This window comes from Grampus griseus, assembly GCF_964374135.1.
Source record: "Grampus griseus genome assembly, chromosome: 3".
NCBI lineage: Eukaryota > Metazoa > Chordata > Mammalia > Artiodactyla > Delphinidae > Grampus > Grampus griseus.
The window spans coordinates 168,333,022-168,356,398 of record NC_139019.1 but is presented as its reverse complement, the minus strand read 5'-3'; the positions used below and the strand labels follow the sequence as shown (position 1 = coordinate 168,356,398).

General features: G+C 58.1%; 3 protein-coding genes across 3 annotated transcripts in view; 1 reads left to right on the top strand and 2 right to left on the bottom strand.

Annotated features, from left to right (window-relative positions):
• Positions 1-10,059, top strand: part of CATSPERD (cation channel sperm associated auxiliary subunit delta) — a gene marked incomplete at both ends in the record, with an annotated part of 39,454 nt that extends 29,395 nt beyond the window's left edge. Inside the window, 5 exons of the mRNA XM_082650405.1 lie at positions 2,031-2,105; positions 3,452-3,580; positions 4,804-4,987; positions 8,367-8,524; positions 9,822-10,059. Of these exons, the coding sequence (XP_082506531.1) occupies positions 2,031-2,105; positions 3,452-3,580; positions 4,804-4,987; positions 8,367-8,524; positions 9,822-10,059 (784 nt within the window). The remainder of the gene's footprint in view (positions 1-2,030; positions 2,106-3,451; positions 3,581-4,803; positions 4,988-8,366; positions 8,525-9,821) is intronic.
• A 3,083-nt stretch (positions 10,060-13,142) lies between these two features.
• PRR22 (proline rich 22) lies at positions 13,143-15,285 on the bottom strand (the record flags this gene model as incomplete). Its single annotated transcript, XM_082652528.1, has 3 exons — positions 14,742-15,285; positions 14,588-14,650; positions 13,143-14,152 (listed from the first exon to the last, which is right to left on the bottom strand). Exons 1-3 carry the CDS (start codon positions 15,106-15,108, stop codon positions 13,143-13,145), a joined length of 1,440 nt encoding a protein of 479 aa, XP_082508654.1. The 5' UTR covers positions 15,109-15,285.
• A 95-nt stretch (positions 15,286-15,380) lies between these two features.
• Positions 15,381-20,762, bottom strand: DUS3L (dihydrouridine synthase 3 like). Its single transcript, XM_082651360.1, has 13 exons — positions 20,600-20,762; positions 19,269-19,557; positions 18,498-19,010; positions 18,089-18,130; positions 17,781-17,933; positions 17,431-17,547; positions 17,186-17,251; positions 16,998-17,108; positions 16,659-16,755; positions 16,424-16,499; positions 15,888-16,076; positions 15,684-15,812; positions 15,381-15,564 (listed from the first exon to the last, which is right to left on the bottom strand). Exons 1-13 carry the CDS (start codon positions 20,695-20,697, stop codon positions 15,492-15,494), a joined length of 1,953 nt encoding a protein of 650 aa, XP_082507486.1. The 5' UTR covers positions 20,698-20,762; the 3' UTR covers positions 15,381-15,491.
• Between the last annotated feature and the right edge of the window lie 2,615 nt (positions 20,763-23,377).

Here is a 23,377-nt window from a genome sequence, read left to right as displayed (position 1 = left end):
CGCCTGCTGAAAATTTGAGGAACTTTGCCTCCAGGATCCATAGTTACTGCAGAGAACGCAGCCATGAGAAACCAAGAAAAAGAAAGGAAGAACCCCTGAAGACTGGCCAAACTGCCACACGGTCTCCCCTTCAGGCGGTGGTGGGCCAGCAAATGGGCGACAGCCAGTTCCGGGGGAGCCCGGATTTGTAGCATTTGCCAATTCCCGTGGTGTAAATGCTCCCATGGAGCCTATAGATCACTACCAAAGTGAGTCTCTACTGGCTCATGAAACTCCTGAGGATATAACAGCTGGCTCTCAGAGCTAGTAAGAGCCAGCCTCAACGCTCCACTGCATGGGGCAATAATAAAGTCAAGTGATGGTTTCACCAGATTCTCCCCCCAAAAGGGAAACGCTTTATTGAGTCAATAAATGATGTTATCAGTATTTAGAACATATGTGCAGGAAAGTCTTTAAAACAATATTTTCAAAGCTGCTGCCATAAAGAGAGTGGGAAAGGTATTTGCCACACGTGTAACTAAAAAAGGACTTGTATCCAGAATTTATAAAGAATTCCTACGAATCAGGAAAAAAAAAAGACAAACGAATAGAAAAAAATGGGCAAAAGGCTTGAGCAGGCACTCCCAAAAAAGGGGGGGGAAAGGCTGATAAACACGAAAAGGTGTTGAAAAAGTGGTCAATTTCATAGGAAAATGAAAATGAAAGCTACGTTAGAGACCGATATTCAGCACGAGCATGGCAGAATTGACAAAGCCTGGAAAGTAGTACTCTAAGGATGGGAACCCCCTGGCAGCCTCAGGAACCCCCAGACATTGCTGGTGGGCGTGTACATTTTTCGGCTGCTTTGGAAAGCACTTCTTTCCACTAGCAATTCCACTCATGCACGTCTGCACTGATCTAGGTTCCAGAATGTTCTCAGCAGCATTATTCTGAATAGCTCCAAGCTGGAAGCAGGCCAACTGAAATGTCCATCGACAGAAGGATGGGTAAACCCAGTGCAGGGTTTTGATACAACAGAATGTCACAGCAGTGAAAACGAACGGGGCAGAATTGCCTGGATGGATCGTAGAAACGTGGGTGTGGAATCAAAAGAATACACAGCATGATTCTAGTCTTAAAAGTCCAAAATCAGGGGCATTCCCTGGCAGTCCAGTGGTTAGGACTCTGCACTTCCACTGCAAGGGGCACAGGTTCCATCCCTGGTTGGGGAACTAAGATCCCACAAGCTGGGTGGCACAGAAAAAAAAAATCCAAAATCAGGCAAAAATAAACTACAGTCAGCCCTTGTATCTGCAGGTTCCGCATCCGCGGATTCAACCAGCCAAGGGCGGATGGCGTTTAAGTTCGTGGTTGGTTGAATCTGTGGCCGTGGAACCCGAGGATACAGAGGCCCCCACCATGGGACCTGAGCATCCTCGGATTGTGTTATCTACGGCAGATCCTGGACCAACCCCCTGCAGATACCAAGGCAGGACTGCATGTTGCTTAAGGATACATGCACAGATGGTAACAGTACAAAGAAAAACAGGGAAAGGATTGTCTCAAAAGTCAGGACACCCAGCTCCCACATCTCCACGTGTAACATCATTCTCCAATACAAGGAATTAGGGCTCCTTGGCGAAATGGCTGATTCTAGGCCAGGCAGGGAAGATTCAAGATGAGCCTGGAGGGGCTTCCCTGGTGGCACAGTGGTTGAGAGTCCGCCTGCCGATGCAGGGGACACGGGTTCGTGCCCCGGTCCGGGAAGATCCCACATGCCGCAGAGCGGCTGGGCCCGTGAGCCATGGCCGCTGAGCCTGCGCGTCCGGAGCTTGTGCTCCGCAACGGGAGAGGCCACAACAGTGAGGGCCCGCGTACCGAAAAAAAAAAAAAAAAAAAAAGATGAGCCTGGAGCATCTTGGAGAACCAGAAGGTAGAAAGGGCTCAAAATCCAACCAATGGGGAGATAACATATGTCAAAGGGAACAATTCACAATTCTTTGGTCCCGCATGGGTTCAGGCAGCTTCTCACCATCTTTTGTTGCTTGCAGTGAAATCTCAGCCTGTTACAATGGCATCCTCGACCCCGTGGCCCTTCAGGACAACTATAGCTACGTCATTGAGAGGTGAGCCCCCCCCCCACCGCCAACACACACACATGAGCCAAAGGCGAATCAAGAATCATTATTTAAATTTTTATTTATGTATTTGGCCGCACCGCGCCAGCATGCGGAATCTTAGTTCCCCCACCAGGGATTGAAACCCCCTGCAGTGGAAGCTCAGAGTCTTAACCACTGGACCTCCAGGGAAGTCCCAAGAATCATTTTTAAACCGTAATGGAAAAGAAAACAATTTTTTTTTGAAGAAAGGAAAAAAAGAATCGTTTTAAAATGGATACCCTGCCAATTGATATCCAGCCCACAGGGAATCCGAGGGAGCAAGCAGACAGGTAGGGAAGGCGGCTGGGCCTTCGGGGAATCAGTGTGATGTGGCAGGGCCCCTGGCCCAGGTCTGCACAGGCTCTGCCACCTGCTGGGCCAGCTTTCAGACCCCTCCCCAGCCTGCCACCAGCTCCTGGAGCCCGGTCCCCTGTTCATCCCAGCTAGCGGAGTTGGCCAGACACTGTCCAGCCAAGGCAGGAGGGGGTGGCCGGCCAAAGTGACCCCCTCTGCAGGGCGGCACAGAGAGCCCCTCCCACACTGGTGCACACCACCAGCCCCCTGGCATGGGGAGACACTCGTGGGTCTCATACAACGTGACCCTCCCCCCTCCAACACAAGCCAAGAGTCCCTCCCCCATCCAGACCCAGGGCCGAGACGGAAACTGGCCCTGCTGGACTTGCCAACCAGTGAGGCTGCAGCCAGAGAGCCTGGGGGCGTGAGAGTGTGTGAGTCAGGGTCTCCAGAGAGAGAGAAGCCCCAGGATGTATGTGTGAGACAGAGAGACACAGAGGCACAAAGAGACAGAGACAGAGTGACAAAGACAGAGATTTATTTTAAGGACTTGGTTCCCGGACTGTAGAGGTCTGGTGAGTCCACAGTCTGATGGGGGAGGCTGGGGGCTGGCAGCTCAGGGAAGAGTTGTAGTTCTAGTTCAAGGCCATCTGCAGGCCGACTTCTTTCTTGCTGGGGGAGGCCCATGTCTGTTCTACTCAGGCCTCCAGCTGCACCCACATTAGGAAGAGCACTGCTTTACTGATTTCAATATTAACCTCTGCCCCAAAGAAGAGCCTCACAGAAACACCCAGAATCACATCTGACCACAGTCGAGGTGCTGTGGCCCAGCTAAGTGGACCAGAATGTCAACCACCGCAGGGGTCCCAAGGTCATTTCGACCAGGACTCTGATTCCCCCGCTCAGACACGCCTCCACGATCGTGACCCCATGTGCAGGGAAGAAGCGGGGCTGTGGGTGGGTGGACGTCCGGGCGCCTGGCGGGAGCTCGCCCGTACCTGTGTCCTGCTCTCCCACAGGGAAGCCTACGACCCCAGCTTCCGGGGTCAGAAGGCCACGGAGGACCTGGAGGTGCCTTACCACTACGAGAAGCTGGGCTGCCCCATCCTCGTCTACTACGACACCCCATGGAAGCCGGTGGTGGAACTGTGAGGACCCACCCCCCAGTCCACCACCCCGCCAGCCCCCCGCCGCCCTCACCATCATCACAGGCCCCCAGAGCCCCCTCCACCCCTTTGCTCTGGCCGCATCCTCTCCCTGCCTTTTCCCTCCGTAGCTCTCAGCTCACACATCCCCTCCCCTTGCCCGTCTTAGCTCGGCGGCCTTAACAAAACACCACAGACTGGAGAGCTTAAACAGCAGACGCTGACTTTCTCACAGTCCTAGAGGCCGGAAGTGCAAGTTCAAGGTGTGGGCAGGCTGCTTCCCCCAGGCCTCTCTCCTTGGCCGCAGAGGCTGCCACTTCCCGTGGCATCAGGGCCCACCCTTATGACCTCACTCAACTTCTATTGCCTCGTTAAAGGCCCCACCTCCAAATCCAGTCGCACGGGGGTTAGGGCTTCACATAGGAATTTGGGGGACACATTTCAGGCCATGCCACTCACTCTGCCCCCTTCCATGGATTCTGTCTTCCTTCATTCCGTCCCCACCCCCACACCGCCCCCAGCAGACCACTGCACTAAATAGTTGTTGACGGACTGAACGGTGGTAGAAACCACTCACACGTGGCAACACTTAGGTTCATTAGAACGTCACGTGTTAGCTCCTCGTGGCCTCAGTCCCACACCCAGGTGAGACTGTGGGCCGGGCATGCCCCTAACTCAGAGCTGCCACGTGGTGGGGTGCCTGCCGGCCTGGGGTGAGGAAGAAGGGAAGGGTCCCATCAGAGCAGGGGTGTAAGCCCCAACCTGGCAGGAGACAAACGTGCATCCAAAAATAAGTTTTGTTTTTCTTTTTTTTGGCCCCCCGCGTCTTGCGGGTACCTTAGTTCCCCGTCCAGGGGTGGAAGCCGGGTACGCGGCAGTGGAATCCCGGACCCCTAACTACTGGACCACTAGGGAATTCTCCCCCAAATAAGGATTTAGAAAAACCTTAATTCACCGCCCTAAATGTATACCTCTGGAATGTTTACAGGTGTCAAAAAATAAGCAACCCCCAGTCCCCGACCCCGACCCCGTCAGCGTCCTGTCACCACCTGCCACTGCATATCCGCGTTGACTGTCCCAGAAGTGTCAGCCTGGTGGGCGGTGGGGGTGGCCCTGCCCTGCCACCTCCCACCACCCCCAGATGGTCTCACAACACATCAGGGCCCCCAGCCTCCCCCACCCCTGACGGCCCCCCAGGAGCCTCACCTGTGCATGGTGTGTCCCAGGTGGAGGGAAGGAAAGTTCCAGGAGGTGGTCAAGGCCGAGTACGTCCTGCTGGAGGTGAACGGGCTGTTCACGTACACGTACTCCCTGACGGCCGACATGGCCCTCTGCAGTTCCCAGCCGCAGAACTGGACCACCATCGCCAAGACGGCCGGCGACAAAGGGCCCTTCGCCTGGGACCGAGAGGTAGGGCCTGCGTTCTGATTATTCCCAAAACAGGTCGCAGAAGGCGACGACTGGTCAGGCCCACTGTGTGTTGGGGGCCGACTCGGTCTGTCCGGGCTGCTGTAAAGATCACCATAGAGCCTGTGGCTTGTAACAGCAGCACTGGTTTCTCACGGTTCTGGAGGCTGAGTCCAAGATCAAGGCGCCAGCAGATTTGGTGTCTGGTTCCCGGGTGGTGCCTTCTGTGTCCTCACACGGCAGAAGGGGCGAGGGAGCGCTCCTGGGTCCCTTTATAAGGGCGCCAATCTCCTTCAGGAGGGCTCCACCCCCAGGACCTAATCACCTTCCAAAGGCCCCGCCTCCTAATACATCACCTTCTGGGGTAGGTTTCGGCATATGAATGGGGGGGGGCGGTGCAGGGCAGACATTCAGTCCCTGGATGGGGCGTCAGGGGATGGAAATGTAAGACGCACAAACTCTTTGGGAATCTCTCCCAAGGGAATCGGAGACGATCGGAGGTGTAGGGACGAAGGCGCTCATGGAGCGCACTGCTGATGATGCGCAAATTTCTGGAACCATCCAAATGCCCATTATTTAAGGGGCTGAGTATACTTACGGTCCGTTCTGCTCAACGAGCGTTTCTAACACGAACGTTGGTTGGTACACGATTGACAAATAAGGTTATGGTGTCAGTGAAAGGAAGACATCGCATTGTTCCTCTGGGGGTGGGGGGGGGGCTTCTGGCGCATATTAATTAGTTTCCATCCACCCTCAGCCTCTCAACGCCAAGGGCAAGAACACAGCGCAATGCGGCCACGTCACCAGCAGGGGCGCGCGCGCTCTTCGCGCCCAAAGCCGGTTCCAGCGAGAACTCCTGGCTCCTTAATTTTGTATTTGCTTTCTTAAAAGCCCGCAGCCTCACCCGTTCCTTACACCCCATTCCATCGAGTGAGTTTGGTCATGTATTTTGGTTGGTGACGTTGGTTTTATTTATTTTTTAACCGAGGTGAAATTCACATAACCGATAATGAACGATTTTAAAGCGTGTAACTCCTACAACTCGGGTATGCGTTTTGTGCATTCGCAAGGTTACCCGAACACCACCTCCCTGACCGTTTCTTAAGAAAAAAGAACAAGCCACACACGGAGCTTTGCTTATTTATTATTTTCTGACTGTGCTGGTGTTTGTATTTGCATTCTTTTTATTAGCCCTCTCGTTCAAAGTGGCATGCATAAATTGAAGAGATCGTCCCATTACTTTTTTTTTCCCATCAGCCCTGGTGGCCGATTTTGTAGAACCCTGAGGGTTTTTCTATCAAGACAGAGCCACAATGCCTGCATGTGCAGCACAGTCATTGGACGGGCTGTTAAAAAGCCCCTGAACCGCGAAAACTGAACCACTGAACCACTAAAAACCATGAGGTGGAGCTAGCTGTGGCAAATAAATGGTCGTTAGGCAAAGCAGCTGTCTCCTTTTTTATTTCACATAGTTTTTATGCAGCCCAGCTTTTTTTCTTTTACTCCCAAAGGATTTTTTAAAAAATTTTAATTGTGGTCAAATATGCATAACATAACATTGACCATCTTAACCATTTTTAAGTGCACAGCTCAGTGGCATTAAGTACATTCACACAGTTGGGCAACCGTCCCCACCCTCCATCTCCAGAACTTTCTCATCTTCCCGAACTGAAACTCTGTCCCCATGAAACACTCACTCCCCATCCCCTCCCCCAGCCCCCGGCCCCCACCATCTACTTCCTGTCTCTGTGGCTCTCTCTAGGGACCTCCTGTGAGTGGGATCACACAGTATTTGTCCTGCGTCTGGCTTCTTTCACTGAGCATCATGTCCTCAAGGTTCATCCACATTGTAGCATAGGTCAGGATATCCTTCCTTTTTAAGGCTGGATAACATTCCATTAGTGGGTACGGACCACACTTTTTATCCATGATCTGTCAGTGGACACCTGGCTTGCTTCCACCTTTTGGCTGTTATGAATGGTGCTGCTACGAACGCGGGTGTGCAAATATCTCTTCGAGACCCTGCTTTAGTTTTCTGGTGTCTCTTCTTATAAGGGAAGTAATCCCATTATAGGGGCCCAACCCTCAGGACCTCATCAAAACCTTATCACTTCCCACTGCCCCACCTCCAAATACCATCCCACTGGGGGATGGGGCTTCAACATACGAATGGGGGTTGGGGACTCCAACATTCAGTGTGAGGCAGGGGCACAAAAAGTAGGACCTGGTGACGGACTGGATGTCGGAGGAAGAGGAGGTAAGCGTCAAGCACGGCCCCCCAGTTTCCAGCCTGAGCACCCGGGCAGATACTGGCTCAGGGATGAAGCTAGCAGTGGAGGGAAACACACACAGCTTCATTCTACACCTGCTGAATTCAAGGTGCCACCGAGGAGGAGGGAGCCCAGTGGCCAGCAAAACATAGGGAGACAGGTCAGGGCTGGCGCTGGTTTGGAAGTCTTTTGTGTGTTGCGTGGTAACTGAAGGATGTGTTTGCCAAAGAGGCCAAGAGGAGGGGCCAGGGCAGCGGGACGACTGTGCTGGGGGGGACGTGAAGAGGCAGGGGCTCCGTGGGGGACTGCAGGGCTCCAGGCACCTGGGGAACCATCAACAACCGAGAGGAAGTATTGCTGCCGTTGTTGCATCCGAGGAGGGCCAGGTGGCCTGGCACAGCTGAAGTCAGGTGTTTGCCCTCCATCCATTCCCACGGCCCCGGCAGCAGGGTCTGGGGACAAACGACGCCCATCCAGGTGGCCACTCACACCGTGGACACGTTTGCTTTTTGATTCTGACAACGTTTGAACTTTCTCAATAGTAGTACACAGGACAGCTCTTTCCATCACCCAGCACTACAAAACAAATCAGCCCCGAACTCAGTGGGATTTACTGTTTCTCACAAAGTGGCTCAGGTGGGCAGCTCCTGTGCCCCACGTGGCTTTGGCGGAGGCCACCCGTGCAGGGGCATCAAGGTCTTCTCACCCGTGTACAAGGCTTCTGTTAGGGACATGGCTCTCCATGTGGCCGCCGGGCTTCTGGGCCCAGGACGTTGTTGAAAGCAGGTTTGGGGTTCTGCCCAGATGCTACCTCTTGCTGGAGAGCTGTGTCCACACTAGAAGGGGAAATGAAGAGCTTCCTCATTTTACAGTTGCTTGTGGGAGGCGGGCGGAATTCCCTGGCGGTCCGCGATTCCACTGCAGGGGGCACGGGCTCCACAGTCACAAATCGGCTGGCCTGCCCAGCGGGCACTTGGTCCTGGACTCACACCCATGGGTGCTGGCGGGTGGTGGCACCGGTGGGGCCGTGCGTGCGGCGGTAGCACCTGTGGGCTGGCACGGTGTTCCCCGGCCCCCGGGGCCAGCAGGCATGTCTCTGTCCTCCTCCCCAGAATTATGTGAGCTGCCACGACCCTAAGAACAACGCACCCCTGAGATGGCCCAAAGTCCCGTATCAGATCCTGGGAGGCCCGACAGAGAACAAGGTCGTTTTCGACCAAAGAAACGGCATCTACATCTTCTTCATTTCCATCGTGGACCCATACTACAGGTGAGTCGCCCTGTGCCAGGGGCCTCTGGGGGAACAGCTGGCTCTCTGGGGGCAGGCTGCACACGAGGGGGACCCACTTTTCTCCCTCCTCTAGGATGACATTTGTTCACTTGCTAAATAAATCCTCATTCAAAGGCCATGCTGGGTGCCGGGGGAACAGCAATGACCAGCAGCCCTGTCCCTGACCTCAGGGACCAGAGTCACACTCATGCCATGTCCAACAGGTGGGGTGCAGGGGCCGGTGTAGACTGGCTCCCAAACACTGATCATTAGATATTCAGGGATTTTGCAAGCTGGTTGGCTTCCCGCTGGCAGCTGGAGTACTGACACCACGGAAACCGACACTCATTACAGGCCGGCCCAACCCTGCCCCAGGAGCTGGCTGTCCATACTCGCCACCCACTGTCCTGTTCAGATCATTAACGTCTCCCACTGGGAGGGGGAATATGGGCGGCATTCTTCCCCGCTCCCCCATCACCTATCCCTTCCAGACGGACACAAAGTCCACCTCCAAAAGCGCGGGGAGACCCTGCCTTCCCTAAAGGTCCCAGACCCTGGACCAGCTCTGGGACGCCACAGGTGGAAGGCACCGGGGTGGGGATGCCCAGAGGAGAGAGGGGTCTGCCTGCAAGGCTCATCCCCTGCCCTCCCTGCACCTTGCCTCCAGCAGAGCCCCCAACGACTTCTCCCCCCTTACCTGGGTGTCCTTCCCTCCATCCTGCCATTCCCACCTGCTCGCAGCCACCTGAGGGACGCTTGTGGCCCCCCTCACACCCGCCACTCCGCGTCCACTGTGATGAGTGCTTTGTTGGTCTCTGCTGCCTGCCCCCCAGACTGAGCCTGGGCATGGAGGGGGTGGGAATCCCTTGTCTCCAGAGCAGGGGACCACAGGGGTCCTGGGGAAAAATATGGCCTCTGCTAAAATATGTAAGATGTTATGGAAAAACCCAAACGAACTTTTTGGCCAACACAATACAGAGACGACTGCAGAGTCATAGAGGATAGAAGTTAAGTGGATATAAATGGAACTCAGTGCCCGGAGTCAATGCTCCAGGCCCAGCTCTTGTCCCCGTGAGTTTTAAAACGTTTGCTGGGGGAATTCCCTGGCGGTCCAGTGGTTAGGCTCTGTGCTTTCACTGCTGAGGACCTGGGTTCGATCCTCGATCGGGGAACTAAGACCCCGCAAGCTGAGCAGCGTGGCCGAAAAAAACAAAAAACAAAAAACCAGTTTGCTGGGGTGAAGGGTGAGGCCCCCAAAGGCGGTGCCCCACGGCCTCTCCCTGCCCGCCCCTCGCAGCTACTGTCACCTGGAGACCACATTCAGCGTCTACGTCTACGGGGCCTTCCCACTGCCCATCTTCCCGCCTGAGATCACCATCATCCTGCTCACGGGGGCCACCCTGCTGTCTGTATGGCTGGCCTACCTGATCCCCGAGCTGCTGCACACTGAGCAGGGCCTCAGGGTCAAGGGCTTCTGGGCCAGGCTGCGCAGGAGATGCAGGAAGTCTTGTGCGTGTGTCTGGGCCAGGGGCTGAGCACGACCGGGGCGTGGAGGTGGGGTGGCGGGGTGGCAGGGAGGGGGCAGAGTTGTCTTGAAATAAAGCGTTTGGTAAGAGAGCCGGTAGCAGTGGGTATCGCTCATGGTTTGTGGTTTTTCTACACCCACCTGCCCCCCTCAACATTCTGGCGCCAGAGTCCCTTTGAACTACGGCACCTACGTGGGCTGTTAACAGTGAGGAGGTGGGCAGCCCAAGTCCTAGCGAACACGAGCTTTTGGTGAAACGAGCCCGCACCGGCATGCGGTGGGAGCACTAAGCGGCAAGCCCCAGAGATGCATCGGACACTTGATGTGTTCTCTTAGAGAAACATGAGACCCAAGGAGAAGGGCGGGGGCTGCAGAAGACGGGGACGGGGGGTGGGTCCACCTCTGTTGATGAGCCCTGACATATACACAGACCGACACGCTTACGTGTGTTTTGTGATGTCCATGAATAAAATTTGGAAGCACAGCACATTTTACACGTACCTGCGTTATGCATGCACGTGTGTACATGTATGTATGCACACATGTATATAACATGTAGGCGCGTAAGGCTGCACATGTGTAGTGTGCATGTGTGTGCATGTGTGAGTGCATGCATATTGCCTGTGTGCGCACATGTACATCTGCAATCTACATGTGTATGCATGTCTATAGTACACGTTCACATACACATGTGCATGCATGTGTGGGCGGTGTGTATATGTCACATACGAGCACTGTATAATGCGCACACATGTGTAGATACCATGCATGCCCACACAGTGTACATGCGTGTATGCATGTGTACAGATACGTATGTGCACATGTGAGTACACATATAGGTGTGCATACAATGTACACATACGTGTATATGTATGTTTGATCAGTCTATCCATCTGTTCAGAACTTCCCTCTCCCACACTTCATTCAAACCTCAGGTGGCACGGGACAGCTGTCTCATTCTAGTGAAAACTTTCTCAATAACTTTTCTGATCACACTTAGGTTAAAAGAACACATCTGACGGTCATTTAAACTGCCCAATACTGGGAATTCCCTGGCAGTCCCGTGGTAGGACTCTGTGCTTTCACTCCTGGGGCCTGCGTTCAATCCCTGGTCGGGAACTACGATCCCGCAAGTGGCTCGGCCAAAAAAAAAAAAAATTGCCCAATACGGTCTCCACCAGTCATTAAAAACCTCCACTCCCGGGCTTCCCTGGTGGCGCAGTGGTTGAGAGTCCGCCTGCCAATGCAGGGGACACAGGTTTGTGGCCCGGTCCGGGAGGATCCCACATGTCGCGGAGCGGCTGGGCCCGTGAGCCACGGCCGCTGAGCCTGCGCGTCCGGAGCCTGTGCTCCGCAACGGGAGAGGCCACAACAGTGAGAGGCCCGCGTACCACAAAAAAAAAAAAAACAGAAACAGAAACACCTCCACTCCCACACCCACTGCAGTGGGCAGTCACCTCACCCGCACCTCCGGGGGCTGCCTGGTCCACCTTCCACGCCTCTCTGGAGGGGACGGGTTAGGCTGTCAGGTGATACTCGTTTCACGACCCTCGGCCCGCATTAATCTTGAAGAAAACCAAGCCCATCCTGTCGCATCCGCCTCGTTTGCCAGGGCCTTCCCTTCTTGGGGGTACTTCATATTTGCCTCGAAAATACCCCTAACATGGCTGCAGGCACAGCAGGCTCAGAGGGAAGCGAGGGAAGGGAGCTCCTAGCTCCTCCAGGCCCGCATCCTGTTCACAACACAGACAGGCGATGATCCCGGTACAGCCCAGCCTGGCTGGCCACCTCGGTCTCCGAGCCCTGGAACCCGCAGGCTCAAGGCGTGGTGCCGGCAGCCAAGACCCCCTGCCCACACGCGGCCACCTCCTGGGTCCTAGTCAAGCGCCCGGGGTGCCCCAGCAGGGAAGGTCCCCGAGACCCAGCCCAGGGCCTGGGGCAGGAGGGCCCTTCCTCTGGCAGGCAAGGGGCGGTCCATCTCTCCTTACCTCCTTAGGTGTCACTGAGAAACCGACTCACCCCCTTCAGTCGCCTGGAGTATTTCAGGGGAGGGTGCGGCTGGCAGCTGCCCTGGGCTCTCCAGAAGCGAAAGGCAGATGAGAGCCTGGCCCAGGGTACAGGGGGGAGGGAGCTCCGTGGACTGGAGAGGGAAGGAGCTGGGGCAGGAGGGAACAGGTGTGAGCGCTGAAGCTCCCAAACCACCGCAAGCCCGCCCTGTGCCCGCCCCCCACCCCCACCCCGGGAAGCAGAACCCAGGTGTGGCTGGGCCCGAGGCGGAGACTCGGTACCCGGGGCTTGGCTGGATGCCCATCCTGGGAGGGCCTGGCTGGATGCCCATCCTGGGACAGGCACGCCCACCCTGGCCTCTGGCCCCCAGCTGGGGGGACGTGAAGAGGCAGGGGCTCCGTAGGGGACTGCAGGGCTCCAGGCACCTGGGGGACCATCAACGACGAGATGTCCCAATGCCGCTGCTGCAGGTGCACTCTGCACGCCCCATCACGTGCATGCCCGTTTGGGTCACCCGTGTGCCAGGTGGACACCGTCTCCCACATGCCTGCCCTGCCCCCACGCTCAGACCTCCACCCAGCACTTGCCTCTGCACCCCAGGCCCCCCAGCTCTCCGCGTGAACACGAGCAGACGCCTTCCCATTCACCATCGGCGACACCCGCCCCTCCACCTGGGCTGAGGCCGAGCTCAGCCCACAGGCCTCTCCCCAGGCCTCACCCCGCTTGCTGCTGTGTCTCCAGGCAAGTTCCTGCCCATCTCTGGGCAGACCTGACTTTCCCCATCAAACATGGAGGTGAAATCCTTGCAGTACAGGAGTTTGGGCAGTGTCTCCCCACCTCCTAGCAGCCCCCCATCCCTGCCGGCTGACTTGGATTTTCTGGTGCTAGGAGACGAGGGATTGTCCCGAACCCCAAGTCTAGGGCTCCCCGTCTCTACTCTGGAAGGCCGGTACCCAGAAGGTGCCAGGGTCCTGAGGGGCCTCACCACGTGGCCTGGGGCCCACTGGACGACAGGGCGGGCGAGGGGACAGCCCACGGCCCCCGAATGCCACCGACCGGACACTGCGCAAACAGCTCAAACCTGCTTTAATGGGGGGCGGCTCCCAGGTCCTGCCTGGGCCCCAATGGGGTGGCACTGGTGGGGACCACAGCCTGCTTGCCCTTGCTGCCCTGCCTCCCCTTCCTGGCAGTCGGGTTGCCGGCCTTCCTCTTGCCGGGCTTGGCGGTGGGGGGCACCCCCGGGCAGGGCGGCGGCTCCTCGTCCAGCGCCTTTAAGTTGTAAAAGAAGTCCATGTCGGACACGATATCCAGGACCTCGGGCACGCTGTAGTCCGAGGACAGCAGCTCGTCGGGCAGGTGCAATGAGCGGATGTCGCTGAACGAGTCGTTCCCACTGCCCCCGCTGTTGGGCAGGGCAGGCCCAGGGGACTTGCATGGGGCCCCGGCGGGCTCGGGGCCGCCCGGCAGGCAGTCAAAGAGCTTCATCGCGTCCTCGAGCATCACCTTCTTGGGCGGCGTGAAGGCCCTGGCCACCTCAGGGGTCCTGGCCTCGCCTGCCCCCGGCGGGGCCGCCTTGGGCTCGGTGGGGCCCGGCGGGTACAGCAGGCCGGGCCCGGCGCCAGGGGGCGGCTCCTTGAGGGTGAAGGTCAGGGGCTCGCCGGGCCCATCCAGCTGGGTCAAGCGGCCCCTGAGAGGGCCATAGGCGCCAGGGGGCAGCGTGGCCTCGGCGGGCAGCGTGATGAGCAGTGGGGGCAGCTCGCTCTCCTTGGGGGGCAGCAGGGGCGCCAGGCCTTGCTTGACCAAGGCGGGGGGCACTCCGTCCCCTACGAAGCCCAGGGCCTCGGGCCCGGGCCCCTCGGGCGGGAAGCAGGGCATGCGGTACCGGGGCCCCGCGGGGGGCGGCTGGTAGTGGGGTAACAGTGGGGGCGGCACCGGGGCCCTGAGGCAGTGCTGTGCGTCCAGGAAGTAGGTGCCCGGCGAGGCGGGGCCCCTGGCCGCCAGCTTGTACAGGGACGACTGGTCGAAGTCGGTGGTGGTCCACTCGATTCGGTAGACGCGGGGGTCAAAGAAGCAGCCGCAGGGAGCCATCTGGAAACCTGTGGCCAGGGAGGGTGGCCCTGAGAGGGGCAGTTCTGGGACCCGCCTGGGGTGGAGGAGGTCCAAACCGTGGGGCACGTCTGGGGCATGGAGAACACGGACCAACTTTGGGGTCCATTTGGGGAACAGGGACGTAGGCTTTGCCTTTGGGGCCCTCTCTAGAGGTCAGGGGACCCAGGCCTTGCTTTGGGGGCCCATCTGGGGGGCGGGGACACCGACCTGGCTTTGGGAGACCTGTTTGGGGAACAAGAGACAGGCTTTGGCTTCAGGGCCCCAGCTAGGGGATGACGGACACAGACCTTGGTCCAGGGGTCTCTCTGGAGGACAGGGATTCGGGCCTTGCCTTCGGAGGCGGGAGCCACCTAGGGTCAGGGGTGGGAGCAAGATGCCCCTGCCCGCTCCCCAGTCATCAAGGGTTGGTGGGAGGCCGGTACCTGCTGGAGGAGCTGGAAACACCTCTTTCTCCAGGTTTGGGGGGTGACAGACGTTGGAGGAACCTGTGGACAAAAACAGGCAGCTGGGTGGGGTCCTGAGGCCGGCGGGCAGAGCCCTGGTCCCTGCCCCGATGGGTGTTCCCCACCCTCGTACCCACAACAGGAAGAGGCTCTGTGCAGGCAGAAGCAGGCTGGCTGCCGGGCCCTTCAGTGGCGTCCAGGCTCTGGGGACTGAAGCCTTCTTGGGGAGCGGCGGGTGCGTAGAAGTGTTTGGGGTGCTGCATAGGGAGGAGGGGGCCTAGCCGCGCAGGCCAGGAGGGCAGCAAGTGGGAGCACAGGCAGCCCACCCAGAGCGGAGGCACAGAGTCCTGCGGAGTTCTGTTTCTCCGGTTACTCCAGGCAGCGGATTCCAGGCTGTGGCCCACCCACTGGTCAGGGTTCCGGGTAATGGGGGGAGGTGGGGGTGGGCAGGGGCAGATGGGGAAACCAAGGCAACCAGAGATGGGCGTCACAGAGAGCATGGTGGACACTGGGCCTGGTCTGCCGCCTTCCGCCTCTGCCAGCAATGCCTGCCTGACAGCTCCGAGGCCCCTTCCTCCAGGCAGCCCGCCCTGATCCACACCCACACAGGCCAAGGCCCCATCTCATGAGCTATGGTGGTTCGTTTGCGGTCAAGGCCTTTGGGTACCAGCAGTGGCCAGCATGGGGCTGGTGAATGAGTGAGGAAGGAGGGAGCTGCGGGGATGGGGATGGTGGGGGAAAGCTGGGGGGGTGGGGGGGTGGGGCAGCATGAGACAGCCTCAGGGTCACAAAAGGGGCTGGGTTTTAAAAGAATAAAATTTATTGCCTTCTCATTCCTTGGGAAGCCTGCTGGGCGCTCAGACACCCCCGCCCGCCCCTGCAGCTACTTGTAGGCGTTGGCCTTGTGCTTGGGCAGGAAGACGAAATTGGGTGGCACGGGTCCCAGCAGCATCTCACTGTGAGGAGAGCGGGAGCAGGGTCAGGCCTGGGGCAGGGCGGCCCCCAGCCCAGCTGGCCCCACACCCGCTGGCTCCCTGGTGCACTATCTCCCAGGGCCTTGGCGGTTCCCGGGCACCTGATGCGGATCCAGTCGGCCGCCTTCTGGCTGGCCATGAGCGTCTCCAGGTAGTCGCGGCCCAGGTAGTAGGGCGGCCGCTCATTGATCCTCTGCGGGAGCCGCTCCAGCAGGCCCACGGGCACGTACCTGCAGACGGGGGCGCCGGGGATGGGGTTGGGCCGGGCCTCCCCAAGGCACCCCGCCCCGCCCCACTAATCCCACCTGCACAGGAAGGAGAGCCACTCAAGGAGGAAGCGGCGTGTCTTCTCCACGCCCTGCGTGTCCGAGCCCCAGTGCTCCAGGCCGTAGTGTGCGAAGTCCCGCAGGATGTCCAGGCGCTCAGACGACGAGATGTCCCAATGCCGCTGCTCCTTGATCTCCGTGAACAGCCACGGCTTGAGCAGGGCGCCGCTGCGGGTGGGCGGTGGTCAGCAGGCCGGTGGCGGAACCCCAGCCCCCAAACCCATGGTCCCCAACCTCCCGGCCATGCTCACACAACCTTCAAAGCCCAAGAGTTCCAAGCCACAACCCTGAGCCCACAGCTACAGAAATGTCCAGTCCCCCGCCTCAGCCCCATAAGCAGCCACCTCTGACATCTCCCTGCCCGGGGAATAACAGAGCAGCGGGTGGGCAGGCGGGCTGGGGGCACCGGCGTCGGCGACAAACTCAGACGCGCCCTCACCTTCTCCGAGCCGAAGCCTGGGTGCTCAGGGGCAGCCCCGGCTGGTTCTTTGTATCCCCACCCTGGGCACACTTACCGGGCGATCATGATCCCAGCGACGCCAGTCTGCATGGCGCGGTTGGCGTCCTCGTACGACAAGATGTCCCCGTTTCCTGAGGGACAGAGACTGGGGCCTCAGGGAGCTGCGTGCAGGTGGGAATGCCGGGGCTTCGGGAGTTCTCGTCAGCCCAGCAGCATTCCCCATTGGGGCAGGAGGGGGCCCAGGCAAGGGGTGGGCCCCGGTGCGTGGCCTCCGGTGGCAGGGGACCCACCGAAAAGGGGCATGGGGCTGGCTGCTGTCACGCACTGCTCGATGTACCGCCAGTCGGCCAACTTGGTGTAGCGCTGCTCCCGCGAGCGGCCGTGGAGCTGGAGGAGAGGCAGCCAGGTGGGGGGGAGGGGCAGAGGGCGGAGAATCAGACAGAGACAGAGAGAGAGAAGAAGACCCAGAGAGCCCCGGAGAGACAGACTGAGAGAGACAGACAGACAGACAGACGGAGACAGAGATGGAGGGAGAGCCAAAGACCAGGAAGAAGGAGCAGGAAGGGAGGCAATGGTTAGAAAGGGATGCGCCTCGGGAGTCCCAACACCCGCTGTGCCCCGAGACCCACCGTGACCAGCGCAGCCCCCCAGTCCCGCAGCTCGGGCAGCAGCCGGTGGGCCAGATTCGTGCGCTCGTGGATACCCGTGCGGAGCTTCACGGTCAGTGGCACGTCCAGCACCTGTGGGGACGGGTGTGGCTGGTGGGGCCCGGGGTCAGGCCGCGGGGAATGGCGGTGGAGGGTGTCTCGGGCTGTACCTGGTTCATGCCGCGGACGATCTGCTGGAACTTGGCTGAGCGGTTCATGAGGGCGCAGCCCCCGCCCTGGGAGAGACGGGCGGTTCGGGCTTAGGAACGCGTGACTCTGGCTGGGCCCGACACCCCCTGCTGTCCTCTCTGTACAGATGGGGAAAGCGAGGCCCACAGGCCCCCACAGGTTCCCCAGGGACTCCGCCCACCCATATTCTGCCCCCCGTGGGGCGCCAGGGTTGAGCGGCTGGTACCTTCTTGTACACGAGGTCGATGGGGCAGCCGACGTTGATGTCCACGAAATCCACCTCGATGGTGCGGTTCAGCAGCTCGGCACACTTGGTCATGGTGTCGGGAAAGGCGCCCTCAAGCTGTGGCGGGTGGCCGGGCAGTGGGTGAGGGGCCCCCCCTGCCTGGCCCTGTGCCAAGGCCAGCAGCTACTGGAGATGCATCAGGCTGGCACCTGGCCTGTGGCTCAGGCAGGGGGTCTGGGAGGTGAGCCAGGAGAGCCCGGACCTGAACGTGGCTCTGAAACATGGCGGCTGAGAGCCCCTCCTCCCTCCCTCCTTCCCTCCCTCCCTCGCTCGCTCGGGGCTGCACCGACCTGGACACCGAAGACATCCTCGCAGGGGTGGCGTTTGAGCAGGGCCCACTCAGACGTCTGGCCCTGCAGCAGGTTGATGCACACAGCCATCTCCCCGCACGTCACATCTGCCCCAAAGCGCTTACAGACCCGCCGGAAGGGCAGGTTCCCGCACTGACGACAGCAGGGGACAGAGTCACATGTGAGGGCACGGCAGGCAGGGACCCCAGACACCCTCCCAGGCCCCAAGCCCCCAGGGCGGGGAGGCAGTGGGTACTGCTGGGATGACCACGCTGCCAGCTCCCAGCCCACCTCACTGTGGGTCCTACCGTGGTGAGGGGAGCAAGGTACAGTTTGCCACTGATGTCCAGCTGGTGGGAAAGAAAATGCACAATGAACCTCCAGGTGGCTTTCAAGGCCTCTCAAGCCTCCAGCCTCCCCAGGTCTTTGCCCCACACGCTTTGATCTGCCCCAGTCAGCCTGGATCCCTTTCACCGCCGTGCCTCTGCACAGGCCAACCAACCCCTGCACCAGGAATGTTCTTTTCTCCATGTTCTCCTCCACTAGAGACTTCTACTCAACTGTCAAAACCCCAGTCCCAATGCCCTCTCTTCCAAGAAGCCTTTCCCACTGCCCCCCTCTGCCACAGCCCGGATCCTCCAGAGCTGGGAATGAGTGTCCATCTCTATCTGCCCCCAACATTGCTAGTGTCCTCTGCAGGAACCCCATGACACGTACCCGCTTCTTCTCACAGGGCTGCAACCTGACTACATCCTCATCTGTCAGGGGCCCGCAGGTCCTTAAAGGGCCCCTGGGAGGGGGAATGGTGCCCGGCCCCTGGGGGGCCTGCTGGGCGTCACAGTTGTCCTGCCCTGGGGCACCCTCAGCCTCCATGACCTCGGGGACAGTGGCTTTGGGAGTGGGGCCTGGCAGCTGGCCCTTGCTCAGCTGGCGCAGGGCCTGCTCTGCACGCTTGAAGTGGATCTTGCGCTTTCGCAGTTGCTGCTGCAGGACCTTGTCCAGGCCATTGCGGATGGGCGGGGCCTGGACCAACCCCTCCTTCACCAGATTCTGGCCCTCGGGCCCCAGATGGGCCCCGGCAAAGCGGCAGGTCACACCATAGGGGCACCTGCCGAAGGTCTCAAAGAGCACACAGTGGGGGCCCAGGTCAGCTGGCTTGGTCTCCAGGTAGCGGCCCACGTCGTGCAGGAAGCGGCAGCGGTCGCCATAGAAACACTTAGTGGCGGATTCCTGCAGGGAAACAGGGAGGCAATGAGGGAGGACAGGGAGATGCTGAGGCAGCCAGGCAGCCTGGGTTTGAACCTCAGCTCTCTCCCCTCCTGACTGTGTGTCCTCAGACAAGTCAGTAATCTCACCAAACCTCAGTTTCTTCACCTGGAAGATGGAAACAATAACGATACTTACATCATAACGTCATGAAGATTGAATGGGGGGCAGAGAGGCTCACACTCAAGGCCTCTGGGACTTTCTGGAGACAATGACACTCACCTGGACCAGGGAGGGGCAGAGCCTGTTCTTGTCATAGTGGGTGGGCTTCACATGGGGCCGGCATTTGTTCTGACCCCGGACCCTCTTCTGGGCCTGTGGCTGCTCCCCAGGCTCAACAGCCTCCTCTGTCTGCCTGTCCTCTGTCTGCCCATCCTCCAGCCGGATCCGCTTGGCCTCAGGCTCATCCAGGTCATTGCCAGCAGGGTCTCCAGCCTCGGTTTCCTGGCTGGGCTTCTCCTGCCCTTTGGCTTCCAGGAATTCATGGAAGTGCTCCTTGGTGGTTAGGTATCTGCCAGCAGAAGGGCAGGGGAAAGGAAGGCTTGTGGAAGAAGTCCCTCCCCTGAGCTCAGATTCAATGAATGCTGGGAAAAGGGACTGAGAACACTTGTCCCTGATTACATGCTTCTGTCCCTGATGGGGTGCTCACTACTTAGAACTAGCCAGCCGCCAGCCTAGGAGCACCTCAAGGCCACAGAGAGGACCTATTTCGTTTATTTTCTTTATTATTATTTTTTGGCTGCGTCGGGTCTTAGTTGCTGCACGCGTGGTCTTCATTGTGGCGCGCAGGCTTCTCTCTAGTTGTGGCGTGCGGGTTTTCTCTCTCTCTAGTTGTGTCGCGCGGACTCCAGGGCGCATGGGCTCTGCAGTTTGCAGCACACAAGCTCAGTGGTTGCGGCACGCGGGCTTTGTTGCCCCCCAGCAAGTGGGATCTTAGTTCCTCCACCAGGGATGGAGCCCACGTCCCCTACATCGGAAGGCGGATTCTTTACCACTGGACCACCAGGGAAATCCCAGGGAGGACGTATTTTGTTCCTGGGTCCCCAGTGCTCAACCTGACGAAGTACAGGTGTGAGGTCTGAATGCCCCCAGCTATGTTAGGCTAAAGGAAACTACATGTTCCCGCGTGCCTTGCAACGGGTCCAGAACCGCCACATTTCCTAGCATGCCCTTCAGCCCTACAAGCCCCAGCATGCCCCCGGGCACTCACTTCAGACACAATTCCCTGCCTGTAACTTCGGCTGGCCTGAGGTGCACTTGCGCTGTTCCCGCCATATGCTGGGACTACACTCCCCAGCATGCACTGCGGCCTCCGCCTCAAACCCCGCCCACCCCAGCATGGACCGCGGTGTCTTTCGCACATGTGACAGTCCCCAACGTGCGCGACCTCGGGAGCTCGCTGACCCTGCGAGCGAAGGAAGGGCCCAAACAGAAGAAGAACCTGCGAGCTTCCCGCGCTGGGCCGCTGCCCCAGCTCCCGGCATGCGCCGCTCGGGCCGCGCTACGGGTGCCGGGAAGGCTCCGTGAACTGCTCCCCCGACCCAGCGACTCACTGAAGTTTAATGGACGCTACTCCCCGTTCCGGCTCGATGGCTCCTGGCTCGCCACTGCCGCCACTCTCTGCTGGGGCTTCCACCGCTCCCTCCGCCATCGGCCCCCCCCTCACACCCGCTTTGGAGTGTTGCGGCGAGGCCTTCCGGGTCGCGCGTGTGTCTTCCCCGGTCTACTGGTGAAATGCGCATGCCTGGGTCGCTCCAAGTGACGCCATTGTATGCGCGTCGACGCAGTTGGGCGGAGCCTAACAGTGGGTGGGGCCTCGGGTCCCGTTTATACCTCTGAGCCCTTTGCGGGAACCGGAACGTTCAGTAATCTGCTTGGGGCTCTGAAACTGGCTTCCCGCCGGCCACAATCGGCCCACAGAAGTGTTTTGATTTCCTGATGGGGTTTTTAATTGTTTAAATACTGCTACTTTTATTTAGGGCGTTCATTCAACAAATAACTCATCGAGTGCCTGTGTGCTAGATGTTGTCGTAGATGCTAAGGATACAGTAGTGAATAAAACAGACCAAAAACTCCTTGCCTTTAAAAGCTGAGGTAGGAGTGGTGAAGACAATGGACATAATACATAAGTAAGGTATACTGTATGTCGGACAGTAATGAAGCAGGGAAGGGGAAGTGGGAAAGCCATTTTTGGTGGTTGCAGTTCTTAATAGAATGGTCAGGGAAAGCTTCACTGAGAAGGTAACATTTGAGTATTTTCGAAAGAAGTGAAGGAGAGAAATAGGGATATCAGAGGAAAAAGTGTTCCACGTTGAGGGAACAGCCAATGCAAAGGCCCTGAGGCAGGACCGTGCCTGGTGTGTTGCAGAAACAGTGAGCCCTGTGTGATTGCTGCTGAGTGAGGGAGGGGGAAAGAGGGAGGAGGTGAGGGCAGGGATGTGAAGGGGGTAGGTCTTGCAGGGCCTTGTGGGCCTTTGGGAGAACTTGGGATTTTACCCCGAGGGAAGTGGGAGGGCAAACAGCCAAGGACAGCGGAATCTAGTCATTTTCCACAGTCCCCACCATGCCCTGTTGCACCCTCCTAAAGCTCCCTGTTGCTGAAAGAGCCTTGATGTAGTACAGGGACCTCAGGGCTCTGGACTCAGCCTGCCAGTTTCGAATCCCAGAACTTCCACTTACCATCTGGGAACATTGTCCTTTTTTTTTTTTTTCTCTAAAATATTTATTTTTGGCCGCGCCGGGTCTTAGTTGCAGCATGAGGGATCTTCGTTGTGGCATGCAGGATCTTTTAGTTGCAGCATGCCGGATCTTTTAGTTGTGGCATGGGCTTCTTAGTTGCAGCATGTATGAGGGATCTAGTTCCCCGACCAGGGATCGAACCTGGGCCCCCTGCATTGGGAGCTCGGAGTCTGGACCACCAGGGAAGTCCCAGAACATTGTCCTTTTTAAAACTTTATTTATTTATTTATAAAATTTATTTATTTTTGGCTGCGTTGGGTCTTCTTTGCTGCACGCGGGCTTTCTCTAGTTGCGGCGAGCGGGAGCTACCCTTCATTGCGGTGCACAGGCTTCTCATTGCGGTGGCTTCTCTTGTTGCGGAGCATGGGCTCTAGGCGCATGGGCTTCAGTAGTTGTGGCATGTGGGCTCAGTAGTTGTGGCTCGAGGGCGCTAGAGCACAGGCTCAGTAGTTGTGGCACATGGACTTAGTTGCTCCGCGGCATGTGGGATCTTCCCGGACCAGGCATCAAACCCATGTCCCCTGCATTGGCAGGCAGATTCCTAACCACTGCTCCACCAGGGAAGTCCAGAACCTTGTCCTTTAACTGCTCTGTGCCTCAGTCTCCTCATCAGAAAAATGGGGCTGATAGAAATATCTCTTTTAGAAAGTAAGGATTCAATAAATAACAATCAACAAATATTAATGACTACTGTTGTTACAGTTACTTTATTACTATAATTTGCCTTGAATTACATGAACACAGTGCAGAAAGGGAATAACCAATCCCTTAGCTCCCCCCTGCATTTCACTGCTAAACTTGACAAAGCTTTCCCTGAGCAGGAAGTGAAGCAGGGACTGTGTTCCTTGAGTGACAGATGGAGAAACTGAGGCCTGAGGAGGGAAAGGATTTGCCTGAGCCCACAACAGGCTCAGCACCAGGTTTTCCAAGACCTGGGAGAGAATGGAATGGGGCAGGGAGCAGCTTGTCTTCCATCTCTGGCCTCTGCCGCCCTCTATAGGACAATCTGGGAATAAAACACTGGAGTCGGGGACTCTGGAAGCAACCACAGCGGTCCTTGGGAGACTCAGCCCCCCTTACCCACCTCCAGGGACGAGAGCTCGCTTCTTCCTGAGGTGCCCGTCCCACTGCCTCCTGAGGTTCTACCATCGTCTCCCTGACATCATCCCAGGGGCACCCAGACCACTCTGGGGAGACAATTGTTCAGGTGGGGAAACCGAGGCCCACAGAGGGCAACCTCAGGAATGAGCTTCCCCTCTCTGAGCCTCAGCCTCCAAGGAGAACCCTCCTAGGGCTCCCTGGCTGTGCCCTGTGATGACCTGCCTCCTCTGTGTAAGGCAATCCCAGAACGCTTCCTGTGGGGAGGGGGAGAAAGGGAGACTGTGGACTGGCCATTAACAACTATGGTATTAATATAAGTGACACACTATTCATTGCTTGCTTTTTTTTTTTTTTTTTTTTTGGCCGCACTGCGCGGCTTGTGGAATCTTAGTTTCCCAACCAGGGATTGAACCTGAGGCCCTAGCAGTGAAAGCGCAAGTCCTAACCACTGGACCGCCAGGGAATTCCTGTTAATTGTTATTATTTATTAT

Bases quoted from the DNA above. Each gene is read 5' to 3' on its own strand.
- DUS3L (XM_082651360.1), bottom strand. From the start codon at position 20,697: ATGGCGGAGGGAGCGGTGGAAGCCCCAGCAGAGAGTGGCGGCAGTGGC. The intron at 17,934-18,088 runs GTAGGACCCACA...TGCTGTCGTCAG, and splicing joins ACCTTGCTCCCCTCACCACG to TGCGGGAACCTGCCCTTCCG. The intron at 15,565-15,683 runs GTGCCCGGGAAC...CTCTCCTCACAG, and splicing joins GCCGACTGGATCCGCATCAG to TGAGATGCTGCTGGGACCCG.